General features: G+C 38.7%; 1 protein-coding gene across 2 annotated transcripts in view; it reads left to right on the top strand.

Moving 5' to 3' along the window:
- LOC134658787 (protein stum) overlaps nt 1–20501 on the top strand; it is a 61324-nt gene that overhangs the window by 33307 nt on the left and 7516 nt on the right. The window contains exons 2-6 of one of the 2 annotated variants that reach the window (XM_063514431.1): nt 5368–5501; nt 5984–8414; nt 17629–17655; nt 18741–19020; nt 19487–19695. In XM_063514431.1, coding sequence (XP_063370501.1) covers nt 5368–5501; nt 5984–8414; nt 17629–17655; nt 18741–19020; nt 19487–19695 — 3081 coding nt within the window. The remainder of the gene's footprint in view (nt 1–5367; nt 5502–5983; nt 8415–17628; nt 17656–18740; nt 19021–19486; nt 19696–20501) is intronic. The other variant, XM_063514432.1, reaches the window with a different exon arrangement.

The following is a 20501-nucleotide window of genomic DNA, read 5'->3' as shown; positions in this document are numbered from 1 at the left end:
TGTCCACGGTGAAGTTATTTTGCGCGCTGAGGGCCTACCGCCTACGCGTTGCCTCTCTGTCGCACTTGTAAATTCGTACGTAAGTGTGACAGGGAGGCAACACGTCGAACGTGGTTCGCGGTAGGCCCTCAGGTGGCCTAGCGGTAAGAGCGTGCGACTTACAATCCGCCGCGGGTTCAAACCTCGGCTCGTACCAATGAGTTTTTCGGAACCTATGTACGAAATATCATTTGATATTTGCCAGTCGCTTTTCGGTGAAGGAAAACATCGTGAGGAAACCGGACTAATCCCAATAAGGGCCTAGTTTATTACTCTTTGGGTTGGAAGTGTAGTGGCTTTCGTAAAAACTAGTGCCCACTCCAATTAATGGGATTAGTTGCCAAGCGGACCCCAGGCTCGCATGAGCCGTGGCAAAAATGCCTGGACCCGCGAGGAAGATGAGATAAAGTTATTTTGACTGCGACAACCAACATTATCTATAATTTAGGCCACGTGACCTTATGTGGCTTAAATTATACAAACAATAGTTTTCACACACATTATTTTAATTCGGCGACCATGGCTGGATCCTTGAAGTTGACGCTAAGGTGTTGGCGGGGTCAGCGAAAGAAATTGTCGCTTTGCGGGACGAACTTTCTTTTCGTTAAAGTTTGCAAAAAAATGTCTAACAAATAATGTGAAACGCAAAAAGGAGGTACAACTATATTTACCTACCTACTTAAAAATAGAAGTCAAAAGGAACGGATTCAGACACTCGTATTTTTTATATCGATATTCGATATTTTAGGTGGAACAAAAAACTATTAGACATTATCTATTGGATTTTACACAAAAAAAAACTTTTATGGCGGGCTAGGACCTCCGATTTTTGAGTTGTTTGATAGCACAGACTGTGCAAGTGTTATTTAATCGTCATTTTATACCACGTCGGTAAACAAGCATACGGCCCGCCTGATGGTAAGCAGTCACCGTTGCCTATGGACGCCTGCGACACCAGATATATTACATATATTTAATTCAAGTTTGACGTTTAAATTAACACTTGCACAGTCTGGGGCTATTAAAATCGTTGCCAACATAGCTCTAATCTAACTAGGCTACTAGGTTTCAATATTCACAACCGAAACTAACCGACCAATAAGCTAAATTCTAATTACTCACAATTCGTTCCATAGCAAAAAAGTGTTCACCCGACCGTCTCGATCAAGGTGATGGCTCCATTATACCGCTTAAGTATCAATTACTTGAATTATCGCATTTCGCGGGTAATCAACTAATAAATAACTGCATAATGTTATACTTAATCGCCGTAATTGGTTAATTAAACATCTTGTTTCACTTTCGCATTTAATTGAGACGTTTGATTGGTTAATGTTTTTATTGAATTGGTTTGACTTTGATACTTAGATACTTTTACTTCACCAATACTTTAAATTTTACAGCATGTTCACCACTAAGGATATTAATTTAAATTTCATTAACACTCAAGAGCATTAAAAACGGGTCACTTTGTACAGAAGTGAGAACTTAATATCTAAATTTATGTAGATTTTTCCAATTTAGCTAATACGTAGTTGTTAAGTTGTTACCCGTATGCACGTTTAACCCCACCAAGCCAAGTAACTTCAAAAAAGTTGATTACTTAGTTTACACCAAATTAAAAAAAAAACCAACAAGCAGTGGGTAATAAATTTAATTATAATTAATAGATTTATTACTTAAGTGATTCTCTTAAACAACATTAATAATCTTCCAAAAAAGAATTCAAAATACGACTGCGAACTGAATAGCTAAAAAAAGTTATGGTGGAATAAAGAAACTCACATACAAACATGAACCCTGAAAACAAAACACACTCCTTTTTTGGGCAGGCGTGTAAAAATCATGCAGTTTCTATTGTCGAAACAATAGTAGTTTGTGTTACAAAGGATCAAAATGATATATATTTCCGTCAAGAGCGTACATTGAATCCTAAATGAAGCGATGGATTCTAATGTAGAATCCTGAGCGTAATGAGGGATTCAAGTGTTAACGCCCAAGACGAAATAATTTTGATACCGTGTGACACATGTATACTGCTTTTCATATCAACTATGAGGAAAATAAAAAAATCTTAGTGTTGACACCATCTGATGCTTAAAAAGATTATTTAAGCTAAAAAAATAATGTGCAAAAAAATGTAAAGATAGTGTGCTAGAACAGAAAAGTGTTACTTTGATCCCTCCTAGCAGGGAGGAAAAGTGCCACTTTGATCCCTCCTAGCAGGGAAGAAAAAGCTCTTTTCTGAATAGGAGGTGTGAAAACGGTCAAGCAACCCCCTCGACGAAGTTCGCCGTAGCGTTGGTCAACCCCCCTGAGGTCCCGAGGTCACTCGATACTCGCCACTCGAACCGTCAGTCCGTCACGAGCACATAACGATTAAACTATGAACCTAACGGATTACATGCGATGTGGAACATAACTAAGAGGCTATAATCTTATACCTTTAAACAAGCAATTCTTGTATATTTATTTATTTATATATTTTGAGGATATCGGAAACGGCTCTAACGATTTTGATGAAATTTGCTATGGGTTTTCGGGGGCGAAAAGTCGATCTAGCTAGGTCTTATCTCTGGGAAAACGCGCATTTTTGAGTATTTATAATGTTTTCCGAGCAAAGCGCGGTCTTCCAGATATTTTATTATTAAGAGGGAAGAATATGCAAAGCTATTCTTCCTAAGCAAAGCCATAAAGCTAAAGCTATTTCTTCGCAAAGCCTTTGCAATTCCGACAGAAAACGATTTCCACTGTGACTTTAATTAAAAGTGTGGCAGAAAATTAGCTTTCGAATATTTTTTATACCGCGCTTACACGCACATACCTACTCGTAGCAAGGATAGAATTAATTTAATTAATGATTCTAATGTTACTTTTTTTATCTGTATACTTATAAAACAATTAGCGCAAACATGCTCAGTTTAAATACCCATAACACAAAACTGTACAGTTTTACATATTTTTTATATCCATGCATTATATGCACGTAGGGCTACCAGATCCAAATCAGGATCTTCCTGACAAAATTCCTGATTTGTGAATTTTTTTCCTGACGCTCGTATCGGCGGGCAACGGGGAGGTCTAGCCGTATTCGATATCTATGTATGCTTGATAAATAAATTTAAATAATGCACCTTTTTAGGTATATATTGTTAATTCACTAAAATTCCTGACATTTTCGTATTCCGGCCGCATTCTCGACAAACGGCCAAAATTCCTGACATGTCAGGAAAATTCCTGACGTCTGGTAACACATTCGCATAAGTACTCAAATAAATAACAAAAGAATAACCTCACGCATAATAATAAATCCCACGCACCACAATTATGATTTTATGAAAAAATCACCCAACGTCTGACTAGAGTCATCAACTTTTGACTCACTCTCGACTTTTGACTTTTCAAACTTAATTGACTCACTAGGTCACTACTTATCAAGTTTGACTCACTACTTCGCCCATAGTGGATCGTAACTACAAAATGACGGCGAAAATTGCGGTAACAAAGAAAATAAAGAACAAATAACATCCGGTATAATGGGTGCTTTTATACTTTACCGCGATCTACGGCAACGACACGATTTATCATCATGTTAAAACAGAGGGCCTACCACAAACCACGTTCGACCTGCCTCTCTGTCGCACTTGTAAATTCGTACGTAAGTGCTGAGATGAGGCAACGCTACGTAGCGAACGAAACGCAACTGTCACTGTCACACTAATATAGAAGAGTGATAGAGAGACAAAGCGATTCGATGATGAAGCGCAAGCGATTGTCACCTGCAAATTTATCTTTTAAGGCATCCAGCGAACATTTATGCAATGAGAGAAATAAATATGAATAAGTAACTAACTGTATGCATGCAGTCCCTTTTACGGTATCGTGGACATTGAAAATTTCAACTGCCTAGCTATCACGGTTCATGAGTACAGCCTGATGACAGACATACAGGCGGACAGACAGACAGACAGACAGACGGACAGCGAAGTCTTACTAATAGGACGGACGTTCACTTCACAGTACCTACACTAAATTCGACTATAGACCAGAACCCCTAATGTAAATTTCATTCGATAGCGTGACGAGCGTTAGCGTTGCGTTATGGCTATTTTTGTGTGGGATTTTGAACAGCGCGCCAAGCGGGACGTTTTGGAAACTCAAAATCCCATACAAAATCTAATACCTTTAAACAAGCAATTCTTGTTTATTTATTTCTATATATATTTATTTATATATGTATTTCGGGGATCTCAGAAATATATTGACACTTAACGCAAACGCGTACCTACGTCACGACACGCTATCGAATGAAATTTACACAAGAGCCCGTAACATAAGTCACTGACAGTGTGACTGAAAACTGACATTATACGCTATCGAGAACGTAATTTACTTTCTATACATCTCGCTCGCACTAATATGTAAGTAAAAGCGAGATGCATAGAAAGTCAATTACGTTTTATTTTGCCCAGCGGATCAGCATTGCCATCCAGCGGGGCAATGCGGCCAGACCACGAACCTTCCACCTACGCCACGACCACGACCACGACCTAGGCCAATTTTTTTATTTATAATGTTTTATTTTACTCTTATGTCACTGCCAAACTGGTGGTAGCCGCATAGGGGTATAAGTAAGCAGCAGCTTTATCGTGGTGATAAGTCGTGTCGTTGTCGTAACGACCACGCTAAAGTTTAGTATAAAAGCGCCGAATGAGTTGCTGTCTTTAATTTGTTTGTGGAACTGATAAACACGAGGGTTATTTAGTGAGCACTTTTATTCGGTTTGGGAATTAGAATTAATTGTATGACGATTTAGTTTGAAGCGTTTAGGAAATGAAGAGTAATTTACGAAATTAGTTAGTATGAATGATAGGGTTACACATGAATAATATTGCTGTTAATTTTAACAAAACATCATTTTGGAGACATCATCAAATCCTAATTTTGAATGGCCGAAATATGCCTAGTCAAGATGCTGCTAGAGTCTGTTCGAAAAGAGAAGAGTCGTGAAATGTATTGGGCCCCATACATTCCGCAACTCTTCTCTTTCCGAACAGACTCTACTACTACGTACTATATACACAGGTGTGGGTTTCAGCTTAAGCTCTCTTTTCTGGTGACATGACATGAGACAAGAAAGTTGATCGCTGTCAGAATGTAATTTAAAAGTATCTATTATTGCCGGTGTCCATGGGCGACGGTAATCGCTTACGATGGCGATTCATCTGCTCGTTTGTACCTATCATAAAAAAATAATACTACTATATAATAAACTAATGAAGTACCTACTATTGAATGTCTAAAACTGAAATGTTTCTTCTCTTTCAGCGTGGTGCCGACGGCGAAGCGGAAAAAGGAGTCATCTTTCGCGATAATAGCGGAGACACCCGTCGCGTCCCGCCCTTCCAGCCCTCGCTCTCTTCCCATCGAGACCAGAACTGGGAGAGTCTCACCCTTTAAAGGTACTGTAAAACCACCCAACTGACCCAACTAAAGTCCAGCGGCGGTAGCACTGTCGCATTTTTATCGCTTGTCACCATGCCTGTCACGTTCTAAGAAGTGTGCAAGTGCGTAAGGGGCGGGCATAGTGACAGGCGATAAAAATGGAACCATGCGCCCGCCAGTGTTGGCCGAAACGTTAATGCAATTGAAAATGTTGGCCATTAACCATTATAAATTGAACCGTAAACTGTAATCGTCCGTTACGGTTTAAGGTTCAATTTATAATGGTTAAAGGCTAACATTTTCAATTGCATTAACGTTTCGGCCAACACTGGCGCCCGCGTACTTCAACCATGATCCTGATGTTCCACCGTATCATCGTTTTAATTATAAAGTCAGAAGGTGAACATTAAGTATCACATGTAATTACTTTCTCTCTCTCTCTCTCTCTCTCTCTCTCTCGACCACGCTAAACCCTCTGCTAAACTCTCTGTTTTCCCAGGACGTGGCTTCAGAGAAGAGACCTCCCGCCACAACACCCCACGGACCTCCGCGGCTAATTCTCGCGTCAACTCTCGCGCAAACTCTCGCGCCAGCTCTCCAACGCGCAGGCGCACCAACTCCCTCTCCAAGGCGGACAAGATGGCCGCCGCCACCCTCGCCCCCCTCGCTCTCAGCAGGCCGCACTCCCCCCGCAACTTCCTCAAACAAAACATAGAAGAAGTCAGAGAATTAAGTGAGCTGAACAGAGAAAAGCATGAAGCTGAGGCAGAACAAAAGAGAATAGAGGAAGAAGCGGCGTTGTTGAAAGAAATGGGAATTCTGGATAAAAATGCAAGCGCCGAAGTTGTAAGAAGCGTTGTTGGCTCTAGAACTACATCGAGATGCAGTTCGCCTAATAAAATCAATTTGAAGAGCAGATCGAGCTCTCCAGTAGCTATTATTCATTATGAGAACATACCTGCTGATAGTAAAGAGTTTGTTAATGGGATTGATGAGATTGCTAAACCTGTGACACATGTGTCGAGAAGGGCAGTGTCGCGATCGCAGCCGCAGTCTAACAATGGATCACCACAGCATTCTAAGATCCCTAAGAGACAGAGTTCTATGTCACCAAAAAGAACAGTGGTCACTGTCCTACGCGATTTTTCAAACTCAAGGAAACCTGTTGAAAGTAACTTGAACAGGAGTCAGAGGTATATGTCAAATAGTACAAGTAGCATACATGAGACGATAAGGATCGGAGGCGGAGCGCATGACAAAAGGAACATGAGTAAGAGCACTCAGCATTTAAATGTAGCTCCAACTGTCAAAGGAAAACCACCGATTTCCCCCGGGAGGGGAGGACCTCCTCCTTCTAACAGACTTATCAATGCTAAGCGATTGTCGCCCATCGTTGGGACTCCAAACAAGAGCCCCACAGAAGACCTGAAACCAAGCTCTGCCAAAACGCCAAAACCTTCCCCGTTAGCCAAGAAACCAATAAAAACTGCCGGTAATACACCTGCTACATCTAGATTGAATTCTAGACAGCCTAGCAGAACTGTAAGCAGAGACCCTAGCCCGGAGAAAAGACGGCCTCTCACTAAAGTCTCTATTTCCTCTAGACCTCCATCCAGACCTGCTCAGACAAAACCCGTGAATAGGACAGCGAGCACTCGATTGACTCAGAAACCTAATGTGACCAAACCTGAAGTGAAAAAACCTATAAATAGAACGAACAGCATGAAAAGTTTAGTCAGAACACCCAGTACAAAAACACTAAATGAAAAACCACCCTTAGTTAAAAGGGAGAGTAAAAGAGATATCAAACCTAAAGCTCAATCAACTCCTAAATTAAATGAAGTCGGTATAAAGAAAGACCCTGTGAGAGAAGAAACACTACGAAGTGCAAAAAGAGAACCTGCGAAAGTTGAAAAAGCTAAATCTGCTACTAAAGATAAGGTAAAAGAAAAGGTTGAAGAAACTAAAATCGAACAGACCGTTGCAAATACTTCGATGGAAAAAGATGACGTTAAGCGTCAAGACAATGAAACACAATATGACAAGATTGTAAATGAAAATGGTGAAATAGTGCTTTTAACGAAGAAGAGTGTTATTTCAATGACAACAGCTGCTATAACTGCTCAGCCGTTAGACGTCGTCACAAAAGTTACGAACCAATTACCCGCTGCTTTTGAAAAAGCGAGAGAGAAAGGTATTTTCGAAAGACACAGTTCGAAGGACTCACTAGCACCTAAAGATGAAGACAAAGAAAGAGAGAAAGAGAAAGATATCGCCGAAGAAAATAACATAACTGAAGATAAGCCTGAAGAGAAGAAGGCGCCAAAGCCAGCTAAACCTGAAAAGAGTTCAAATTTCATGGATGATAATATCAAATTTAAACCTTTACTGCCGCCTTACACTAATCCCCAAGTGGAGCGAGTGAGACAGAAGATAGATGATATCCTTAAGACGCCCGAAGTTTCCACTGAAAATATATTAACAGCTGCTGCTATAGCTGAAAAAGAAGCTAAAAGCAAGGCTAAGAACATCGCAGATAAAGCTAAAGACGAAATAAAAGAAGCTAAAAGCGAAATTGCAACTAAAGCAGCGAATGCTAAAGACGACATTGTAAAAGAAAGTGACAAGGCAGTAACAGAGATTCGTTCTGAAGCGACTAAAATTGTCGACAGCATTATAACACCAGTCGAAGAGCCTAAAGCCGCAGAAAAAATTGAAGCAGCCAAAAAGACTATAGAACCAATAGTTATGGTTGTTAACGAGAAAAAACCTAGTGAGATAGTTGAAATTATGAGCGGGACGCTGGTTAAAGGAGAGGCGGAAGTGGAAGTGCAGAGTTCTAATTTGTCATCTCCGGGGAACAAGATGGCGGTGCAGAACAAGATGGCCGACGGAAACGATTCCGACAAGTCGACGCACAGCAATGGAGGGTAAGTTTATTAATTATTTGCTTTTTTACACAACACGAGGCGTGTTCAGATATTTGTGAGCGCCTTAGCCGCTCCGGTATAACCGATACCTTTAAACTAAATGGGTCAAAAACGTTTTAGCATGAGATAAGACAATGCTGTTTACCTGTGGAAATCATAAAATAAACCAACTCTAACGCCCGATTTTCGTAATTTATCCTTATACACATCTTAAAACCTTTTACTTCTTTAATTTGTACGTATGATGTCTTAGAAAAATGTAAGTACCCAAATCGTCAACTTTTGTAATTTTTACAGAAGAAACGCAGCCGTTTTTGCCATTGGTTTTTGACCCAAATATGAAATACATTCACATGCATTTTACTCGTAAGTATTCGAAATTAAAAGTAGAGTGTTTAACCCGGGTGAAAGGCATCACTTCAGCCTCGGACTATTAGCGCTCTCACTGCGTTCGAACGCCAAATTACCTCGGCAGAAATGAGTACCTTTCATCCCTTGGGTAAAAATCTACTATTACATTATGTGCCCTAATTGACTGACGCTGCTTAGGAATTTAAATTAATATTAAACAGTATTACAGAACACGGAAATCAAACCATAAGTAATTAAAGACAATTATTCCACATTTTATTGCGTAAAGAAAACTTTCTTCCTCTAGAGTGTTTTCTCTATGCCTATTAAGTTAGTGAAAATGCCCCAGAGAGTGCGGCCTATTGTCTGTGGGCTATCGTTTTCATCAAGCCAAAGACAAATAAATAGTAAAGACTGTATTTCATAACAATGTCAATTTGATCTTATCTTTAGTAGAGCATTACGAATTTACGACATCCGGATAAATGCTCTACTAGCTTACCTGGAATTTCGTACTAAAATTATTTTTGACATTTTAAATTGAAAATAAATTTCATTATTCCTGGGATAATCAGTATACTTGCACTATTTAAATAATTTCTGTTAAGCCGTTTATGCGTTTCAAAGTAATAAAACTAATAAACATCAAAACAAAACATAAATTGTGCCGTTACAGGGTCCAAGAAAACATTTTATATTTGACATCTATACTGTACCAGTGCCATGGTTGCAATGCTTGCAATAAAGAATAATGAATTAGATATTTTTTCAAGTGACTTTGTAAGGTAAACGTATTAGTGCTCGACATGCATAATGCCTAATTTTGAAAATAAATCACGTTTAATTATCAAAAATGTAAAATTATAAAAAAAAAAAAACAGAATAAGCAACAACAAAAACATGGCGCTAGTGCAGGGTGGAGGTAGACGGGCTAGGTATGGCTACACTATCATTGAGACCGAAGAAATGTTGGATGGGTTTGAATTTGTACCGTGTCCCACGGATACACATGCTGGTGGCTCGGATTATCGAAATCATAATTTTGGATCTTAGCCAGCCCATTATTACGCTAAGGGATCTGTCCCAACGGTTAATATTTAGCGATGGCTTCACCGAGATGTTTGATGAAGGTGGACATTTGCGGAGCGAAGATTCCATCGACGGATGTGACGAGGGGAGTGAAATAATGCCCAATAGATGACTCCCTGCTGTCACCTCTATTGACAATGACTTAAGTTTCAAGATGACGTACTGGGACCGCGTCGAGCACCAGTACGTTTACCTTATGTAGGTAGAGAATCTTTTATTATTTGTCTGTCTCTGATAGAGGAATTACGCAGTTAGTCTGTGGTTGCGCTCGGGTGCAGGTGGAAAAAGATAGGTACTTAAATTGTTCGTTCGCGGCAGGTGCACAGATGTCAGATGCTTAATTCTAAGGGCTCATACTCATGGAAATAGAATTTCAATTTAAAGTTCTGAGGGTCTAGCGCGAAAAACGAAATTTAAATTATGCCTCGGCGCTTAAGGCTTAAGGCATTATTGGCACCAGGGATCGGAACCGGTTTTTTGCAAAAACATAGAAATAACCATATTTTTCGAATAATTTTATACTCGAATTGTAGGACTCAGTTGTGTTTTTAGATTACGACGTCGTATTATTAGATTGCCCAATTAGAAATGACCAATTAGCAAAGAACGAAAAAATACCGTTTCCGTTCCCATACAAAAAATACCGGTATCCGATCCCTGATTGGCACACTATTTTTTTGTATTTTTAGGGTTCCTTACCTCAAAAGGATAAAACGGAACCCTTATAGGATAACTCGTTTGTCTGTCGGTCCGACCATTCTGATCGGTTTAAAATTTTAAAAAATACACAAAGTAGTTCTTTCTCTAGGTATAGAATAGATGAAAGGAAAACATATTAGAAATCGGACTTAATGTACGGAACCCTTGGAACGCACGAACCGATAAGTTCCTACAGCAATATTAGGACTATGGGCAAATGAGGCATGAATTATATTTTTATAAGCTTTTTCGTTAAGTAACGAGCTTTTTTGTAGATCAGCTGTCTAAGCTAAGGAAACCAGGTAACTGATTTTCCGGTCCTACAGATCAGTGTTAATTAAATAACTTGGTCAGAAACTTCATGTCTCTAAGTAAGTAATATTTATTAGCACAAGAAAAAAAAACTTCATCCAGACGAACAGAACTGTGCTTAAAAGGTCCTCGCTCAGCTTGATGTCTACAAGCCTGGGGGGCTATCGCGAAAACTGAAATTCGCGAATTGCGGGGATCTTTCTCTTTTACTCCAATGAAGGCGTAATCAGTGTGACAGAGACATATGCCCGCAATTTGCGAACTTCGACTTTCGCGGTTATAGCCCTGCCCTAGTAGCACGGTAGCATTTTTATCGTTTATCACCATGCCTCTGTCACGTTCTAACAAGTATGTAAGTGCGAAAGTGACGGGCATAGTGATAGTCGATAAAAATGGAACCGTGATGAGCCCGCTGGTAATAAATACATAGTTTTCGGCAAGAAAACTTAGCGTGGTCCGTATATCTACGCTATGTATTTCCTGTACTACCGTCTCAATTAACTGTCCATTTGTAAACCTTATTGCAACGACATAAGATCTACCAAATATCGGCTTAGTTGGTATTACTTGGGGGCAGTGCCGTGACCGCAACGCATTTACATATCGCCCTACCAATGGTCAGGGCTGATGCATCCGTAAGAAACACTTGTATTAGGGTGTAAACTCAGGTTACTTTGACCCAATGAAGGGTAATTTTGACCCGATGAAGGGTAATTTTGACCCAATGAAGGGTAATTTGGACCCACATGAAAACCTCATTTAAAAGGGTCTAATAAAAAACATTAAAACCAACCTCATGGCATATTTCCATAATTATAGTGCAATAATAGGTATAACCTGGACCGAGTAAATCTCAATGGCCAAAGTTACCCTCCAGGGCTAAAGTAACCCGACTTTACGGTACCACAATATACTGAACACGTTTTATCTAACTCTTTCTAACAAGAGCAGTGTAATATAAGTACATTGAAATAAAGAAAGAAAGAAAAATATTTTATTTGGAAACTGACATAAAAACAAAAACATGAACGAAAAAGTATAAAAAATAAATTAACTACTTAAGTGTACCAGAGGGCCTACCGCGAATCACGTTCGACGAGTTGCCTCCTTGTCACACTTACGTACGAATTCACAAGTGCGACAGAGAGGCAACACGTCGAACACGTCGCGGTAGGCCCTCAGCATAAGGGCTGAAGCTCAGCATAGGCCCCGCAAGCGTAACAGCCATAACTTCCACTGGATACGGCTTTAATGGAGCTCCCACATTGACTGTTATAAAGTGTTATTATAACTTTATAACATCGTGTGACAGGGACAACATGATAGTGTGAATAGTCTTTTATTATGTTGTCCCTGTCACACAATGTTATATAACAGCCAATGTGGGAGCACCATTATGCGTGGTGGAAAGTAACGTAATAGGGTCATTCTCTCATTTCGTGCAAATCGGTGAGATTCTCTCGATTTGTAATTTTTCTTTTAAATGGTAAACTTTTGGGTTTCGTCAATTTGTGGATTCATTTATTAACATTTTTCTGCTAAAGGCACCTTTGTAACCTTATTACTTTTCATTTAATAAGGCTACTGGTAATGAACTACGCGCTGGTAATGAAATCGGCCGAGATGGTAATTTTATCTGTGGACGGTAATGAAACAAACTTATGAAATCGAACATAAAAAAACTGTATTTCAAGAAAATTAACACCAATTAAAATCGACAATATTAAAAACATGTGTCTTAAGCACTGTGGAGATGATCAAACCGACTTAACATACACTTGGGGTTGACAATCTCAACTTATAATGTTCAAGCTAGATGGTACATTTACCATTTACTTATCATCATTATAAGTCGAGATTGTCAACCCCAAGTGTTTGTTAAGTCGGTTTGAACATCTGCGCACCATATCACATAAAACGTAGTTTTCAAATTTTCAAAAATTAGCATAGACAAAATATATTTAAATCATTCGCGTTTTGTACCTATGTAATTTATTTTTATCGTTTTAACCCTATAGTGTGGGGTGTCGTCGGATAGGTCTTTAAAAATAAATAGGAGTTTGCAAACAACATTTTTTGATAAAGTGAATCATTTCGGAAATAATAATTTAGAAAGAACAAAAAACGGTTATTCCTTCTAACTTTTGAAAAATCGATCCAAAAATATGAAAAAAAAAATCATAAAAATAGTGCTTAATAAACTCATTCAAACAAAATTAAAGCAAACTTGATAAGTTAAGCCGTTTATGAGTTATCGCTAAAAGTCTTCCCTTCTTATTTTATTTAAAAGCCTGGCAACCCTTATTTGTGATCGGATTTTCGCAAGCAACCCTATAACCACATAATAGTGACCGGGAAAAGATAGGCAACCTAGTTGATTTATATTGTACAAGTTGTATACTTTCCATTGGAACTTATTTTGTTTGTCAGACAGATCGGTGAAATTTGAAAAAAATAAATTTTTTTTCAAAAATTAATTAAAAATAGTCTTGACCATATTTCTTTAAGCAACCCTATTTATTTATGTTCAGGAACATATTTTCTTTCATAATATGTAAGTTTCATCCGTCAGACATATCGGTGAAGGTCGACCATCTTAGACTACAAAGGCTCCCCTATTATCATATACAGTTTTAAATGTTTATAACAGCGTAGTATTTATAATTACTAAGCCTCTTTTCATTAAATGCACTGCCTCGAATATATTATCATTACCTTCTTAAGTCATTCATTACCTTCCCCAGTAAAATTGGAAGGAAAAGAAGTGAATGAAACCGATATGAATGAAGTTTTGGAAGTTTTTGTCGCCTACATCAGTTGGCATCAGACCTTAATTTTGCAGAATAAACCATCTGAAAGGCGACACTAAAACACTTCATTACGTATAATTATAATAATGTACACTTGCTACTTACTGTATAAATCACGCGATGGCGATGAAGACTATCGAGAACCACACTCCTTCCCGACCCGAGAGATCGTATATATTTTCGCTAACAGTGGCACACGGGCATCCGCTACGAGATCATGCGGCCAACTGACTGACGAACAATGTGTTGCATCGGCGGTAGGCGCTATATACCCTCGCTATGTAGCAAAATATAGCTAATCTATTTCTCGCGTCGGTAATGAAGAAATTACTTGAACCATACACTTATAAGGCTGTATAGTTTTTATTATTTATTTCTAGCTTCTAATATTATACGATTTAAAACATAACTAAATAAGTCATTTATTGCACAAACAACGAATTTTCTATTTGTAGTATCTTAAGGTTAAAATGTAGGTCAAAGTTATATCTTCACGCGTTACATATAGAGATGAATGAAAAAATTGGGTGTTAATTGTACATATAAAGAAAATACTAACTTTTTTAGAATTGTTCATTGGAGATACATATACTTTAGGCCCTATGTTACAACCTTGCATTAACAGATATTCGAAAACGCCACCACATTTTTGGTAAATTTCCGAAAACACCGATTTGCACGAAATGCGAGAACGACCCTATATTAAATGCGGAATTGGTCCTTCGAGCCGGATAACATATTGCAATTGTAGTAGGATCTCTATTGTTTCCCAAAAATGTTTAGGTCATAATGTATTGTTTGTCCGAATTTTCGTTATTCATACTTCATTTGGTTCATAAATGCGTCACTTTTCAGGATTTCCATAAAACAAACCTAACATATGTATAGGATAACCTTACGAAAATCCTGAAAAGTTAACGGTTTCAGTTGTATGACTAAGTAATGATAATATGACAAATAATACATAAAGCTTTATGGGAAACCAAGGGGGGAATTGCAGTAACCTCAAGCCTGCTAATAACGCCTTCGTATTGTTCTAAATTTTCGAATTTTATTGAATTCGAGTTATAATTGTATCAATGACGGCTGCCTAATTTTCTTTTAGCGTTTATATTTATTCCGAACATGTCGAGGATCTGAAGACGTACATTGGCAAGGAAATTATCGACCGATATTACTTATTAGATTAAAAATTACAATGTAAAAGGTCTCGGTATCGGGCTCAGCCCATTGTGCTGATATATTTTCAATTTCCGCTGCGTACGTGTATGGAGGCCGTTCTGCCGGATTTCCCGCGCTCCACTTTAGGTCACATGTGGGGTCATTTTTTTGCGCACCTACCTATACAATACTAGCCGTGCCTGCAGCTTCACCTGCGAATTAGGTATTTGGTCTCTCAGGTCAGAGAAATGGAATAAAAGAAGAAATCTTTGTCAATTTACTCTATGTCTTAATGTGTAAAACTTCCCATAAAATTTTGAGAACGTTTTAACGGTGCTAAACGGTTTGTTAGGTTTATACTGTCCAAATTGCCATTCTTAATTACTTATACGTCTGCATCTGGTTCGAAGGACCATTTCCGTTATGTAGCTATGTAATGTGAAAATGTATTTTAATGTCTTTAATTTGACGAACTCATTAAGAGTCTACGCAGATTGTAGACCCACGATAAATTCCACCTTGACATTTTTCTGTTTGGCATTGTTTGACTGTTAGAGAATGCCACGAGGCATTAAGTCCGCCATTTATACTTTTTTTAATAAAGTTTAAAATAAATAGATGAATAACTCTTATTGTTCTTTTACTCCTTTGTGAGTGTGAGTCTAAATCTTAATTTGGTCTAAGTATAGGTATACAGGGTGCTTCCTGTAACAGGAGCAATAAATTAAACTGTTGGCTGTACTCCTCAAACTGACCGACATTTGTACAGCAACTTTTAAAAATTATGAATACTTTAGACTTCCTCTTTTTCATACAAAATAAATATTGCCTTCAATGTACGCTGACATCAGTGTGTTTGACGTTGCTTGTCACGCTTTAAACATAACAAAATTTGCAATACATTGCGTCTTAGAATAAACTTTAAAGTGTAATAAAAATTAAAACATGAGTTATTTTCAAAAGTTGCTGAACAAATGTTGGTCAGTTTGAGGAGTACAGACTACAGTTTAATTTATTGCTCCTGTTACAGGAAGCACCCTGTATATATACAATTAAAATGTCTGTCCGAGTGTCTGGCAGACCATGTGGAAAACCCTTAAAACCAATTAAAACCATAAAACCTTACTTAATATTACGTACAAACTCCTTTGTTATTCTTAACGACCATAAAAGCATAGAATTTAAATAATCAACTATGGAGGTAAACAACAAAATTTCTTTTTAATTCACCCTCAAAGAAAGTGGTTAATGCAGTCTCGACCAGTTATAATCTCGAATAGCACGCAAGTCTATACGTAACTTGGCACTCGATACAACCCTTAAAGAAATCGGGCAAGCAGTCCGCCTTGGAACGGCGAACACCACGCCCGCGCGATGACCGCCATCTTGGAAATAAATAAAAACGCTTGCAATAATAAAACGCAATGACACGTGCAGCATCATCGTTCGCGCGCATTAAAAAAAATCAAAACGTCAACTAGTGCTTGCAAAATGATAACGTTTCCGATTAGTGATGTGATTCAATCGGTTCTAAAGTGAATATGATACACAATAGGACTGTCTACATTTTGCCAAATGAACTACTGCCAAAGCGGTATGGCAATGATAACGGGTAATTTTTTAAATCATGTGTAGTTTTTCTGAATACATTTGCGTGTCAACTTAGGCAATAGTCTGACCTTAATAATAATAAATAGCACACATAAGGTGTTATGTGGAATTCTTAATAGCCAAGTAATTTTATACAAATACCGTGACCAAAACGTAAAGGCACCTTGGATTTGTATAATGAGCCATGTCACCATTCTTTTAAGACCAAAATGGCATAGTCACAACAATGAATGAGGGGCATATTTTAATTTCTTTAATTTTTTCAGAGATATCCTAAACTTTCTGGGCTTGGGGTAAAATACATATACTTCTATTCTATGTCTTATCATTGGCTGTTTTTAACAAGCAATAAACATGATTGTATTAATTGAAACATCAAGTAACTGCTCATTAGTAAATATTGTGGTCTCACTCACGCAACTGTATCGTGGAAACGTGACTAATTAATTATATGGTCCTTCGAGCCGGATCAACACGCAATAGCAATGAAAACGATCCCTTTGTACAGAGACGTCAAAGTGACCGGTTTCCGTTGGTCTTAAACGTATATACAACGCACACTTGAGACTCATGTGACAGATTTAGGGCCCATTTAGACGGCGCGCGAACTCGCATGTAAGTTTAGTTACATCTGATCTGATTTAGTTTGATCTGATTCAGCTGACAGATCAAATATCGCAATGTAAAGAGATTAGTATACGAGTTCTCGCACTGTCCAAATGGGCCTTTAACTAGAATTCTACTACAATTCAGAAGAAAAACATGAATAGAGTTAGACCAAGCTAAATTGGCAGCGATTTTGATAGCACAGACTGTGCAAGTGTAATTTAAATGTCTTAATTTCATAGAAGATTGACGTTTAAAATAACACTTCCACAGTCTGTGCTATCAAAATCGCTGACGACTTAGCTTGGACTAAATCTAACAGATTTAGCACTGTTACTCGAGCAAGCCAGCTTTTTAAGTCGAAAAAGGCGGCAAGTTTAAAAAATATAGACGCAAAAGATCGATCTCCCATACAAATTTTTAATTTCGCGCCTTTTTCTACTTATAAAGTTAGCTTGCCAGAGTATAACTAGGTACAATTCAGAAAAAAATATCTAACACATTCATTCATTGGAACCGTATTGATTGAAAAATAATGTAAAACTAAAGAATGTCATTTGTTTTCCAAATTCTAGTTACCTCGGTCAATCCACGCTGCAAAGGTAAACGGAAGCTCGCATGTCGGCGTTCTGAATGCGATACACGAATGCACAAACTATACGAACTACACTACTTAGGGCTTTATACACGATCCATTCTTGCTGTACCTATAGCCTCCTAAGTGTAAGGCCTGAGTGGACGCTCGAGTTGGGAGTGCAGCGGGGCGAGGCGTGCGGCGTGCATGTTAAACAAATGCAAGCGTATAGAAGCGGACTTAGTGCACGCTGCTCACATCACGCGTGAGCCCGACGCCACGCTGCACGCCCCGCCGAACGCTCCGCTTCGAGCGTCCACAGGCCTTACACTAAGACCTACGATTTATTTTACATATCCAAAACATATTTGGAACTTTCATTGAATAACTAGGGGTTCGACATCGACACTCCTTCATACCTTGACATAAATACTGGCATGGAAAAATGAAACCTACCTATTACGTTAGAACTAGTCTTGCACCCAATCATAAAAATAAAAGTCTTGAATTTTGAGGTTGAACACATGGAAATTAACTTAATTAAAATTAAAAACAAAGCATGAATAATAAAGACTGATTATTGGCATGGTTTAAATTTAAATAGATATACATAAACTACCTTATTTTAAATAGTATTATATACACATTAGGTATGCAAATAGCAAAAAGGTTAATCGTTCGTTTAAGCTAACAATAAATGTCATATTTATTGCCACACTTCCACACTTTGCCATGCAAAATCTGCGCAGAATTAGCTTAGACCGACTCTATATTGTATTGTGTGTGTCGCGTTTGAGTTTTTGGTGGCGGCAACGGAAATTACGTAGTACTGACGTCAAATTGCCATTCAAGTTATAAATGCCAATAATGGCTTTCGATAAAAGGCTTATTTTTTGGTGCAACCTTCTATTTTCCAGGATTCAAAAGTGTAGCATTATGAAATATAAGTAGCTTAACAGAAGTTAAAGCATTTTTAGATTTCATATTCAAATTAATATTTAGAGATTTTGCATTCCTTTCAATGATTTTAAAAGTAGGTAGTGAAATACTGCATAGTGACTGCTTCTCATTACATTTTCATTTAACGCAATAATTAAAGCTTACCACTTACAGATTTCCCCAAAGCACGAGCACCACCCCGAAACCCCCCGCGCGCGCACACCGCCAATCAAAAGAGGAAGACAAACCCAAAGATGACCCGAAAAAGCCCAACATCTGTTCCCGTCTCATCGGGAAGTGCAGACAGTGCTGCCCTTGCTGCGGCAAGCCGAAGGTTGATGATGATGAGGTTAAGAATGTGGAGGGCAAAGGGGTTATGAGTAAGCTGAACTGCTGTAAGAGGAAGAAGGCGGAAGAGCAGAGGATCAGGGATGTGGAGAGAGCGGCGGGGAAGGTAAGTTCATATTTAATACAGAGTTACACGTTTACATATCGGCTAAAAAGTCGAACAATCCAAGTTACTTTGGTACTTCTTCTTACTGGTACCAATTAATCTTTTCATCATCATCATTGGCCTGTACATCAATAAAATGATGGTTCAAGCAGCGTCCATAAGAGAGCGGCACTTCCGCAAATGACTATTAAGTCCAATGCGAGAGCGGCAGCCGCGACCGCATCTTAGCTGGCATCAGGAGAATGCCGTGCCGGGTGACCAATCACCGGGCACCAATCTTTTACACACTACGGTTTTCTTTCCATGTTGTAACTATAACTTCTTAACTATATTCTCTTGGAATCAGCTCCAATTCGTGTGGCTCAGTTCTGTTTTATAAAATCCATCTTTTATCCTGTAAAAATATTTTTAGGACTCGTATATTTTTATGATTAAGAAACATATATACGCCTGTCTATGTTCTCAGGCGGCAATAGAATTCGAAAACGAAACGAAGCGCAAACGCAAACTCCGTGACGTGATCTGCTGCTGCGGCCGGCGACGCGTCAGCGACAGCAGCATCTCTGGGGTCCCCTACAGCGTCAGTGAAGATGCGGCGCAAGCTGGGTGCTGCGGGAAAAGAAAACCGGTGGTGGAGCGCCGAGACAGCATACTTAGCGACCGACAGCCTGCCACGTGAGTAATTATTCACTGCAATTTTTCGGACACCGCCAAAGCCTCTGAATTCAGAGTCCAATTCAGTAACATTTGTTTATGGTCAAGGAATCTTAGTGTTTGTAGACTTTGTCACAATAGACATTAGGGCCAATTCGTAATCTTGCTGCTGCCGGCGACGAGCTAGCGACACCAGCAGTTTTTGAGTTGCGCTTGTGTTGCGGGGACACTGATAAAATTTATCATTTGTTTGTTTTGGACAAGACTCTTGGATTAGTTTAAAACGTTATATGACATTTGACGACTGTGAAATAGTATATAATATGCCTTGACATTTTACATTTTTCCCACGCTGTTTGTTGGTGTCGCTTCTATTCCCCCGACCACGCAATTCTCACACGAACACCAGAAGAATAACTCATTTTATATCTTCATAAATCATAAGGAGCTGTTGTGCCTTCGTGGGTTAAACCAGCTACTACCAGCGACAAGGCAACCCTTTGAAAAGTCAGCACAGCTCTTCGCGTGACTTGTCGTCCCGCAACAACATGTTTTTCTATTTAAATACCACTGCTTTGTAAAAAATTAGAGGTGGCGTGACAAGCGAGCGAAGGAGCCAGTTGTGCTGAACAGCCCTTCTGGATTCTGATAAGTACATTGATTTAAAAAAATACATGTAAGGATTGTAAGGTCAAGTAATTAAAAGTCCTAATCCTCATAAATTGATTGATTCTAAAGTGGCGCCCAACACGGGACTTGAAAAGTCCCATGTTGGGCGTAATTTTTTAACTTATGGATTCCAATCCAACTTGTATTTAATTATCCAA

Source organism: Cydia amplana, chromosome 23 (genome assembly GCF_948474715.1).
Source record: "Cydia amplana chromosome 23, ilCydAmpl1.1, whole genome shotgun sequence".
NCBI lineage: Eukaryota > Metazoa > Arthropoda > Insecta > Lepidoptera > Tortricidae > Cydia > Cydia amplana.
This window is presented reverse-complemented; position numbering and strand designations above follow the sequence as displayed.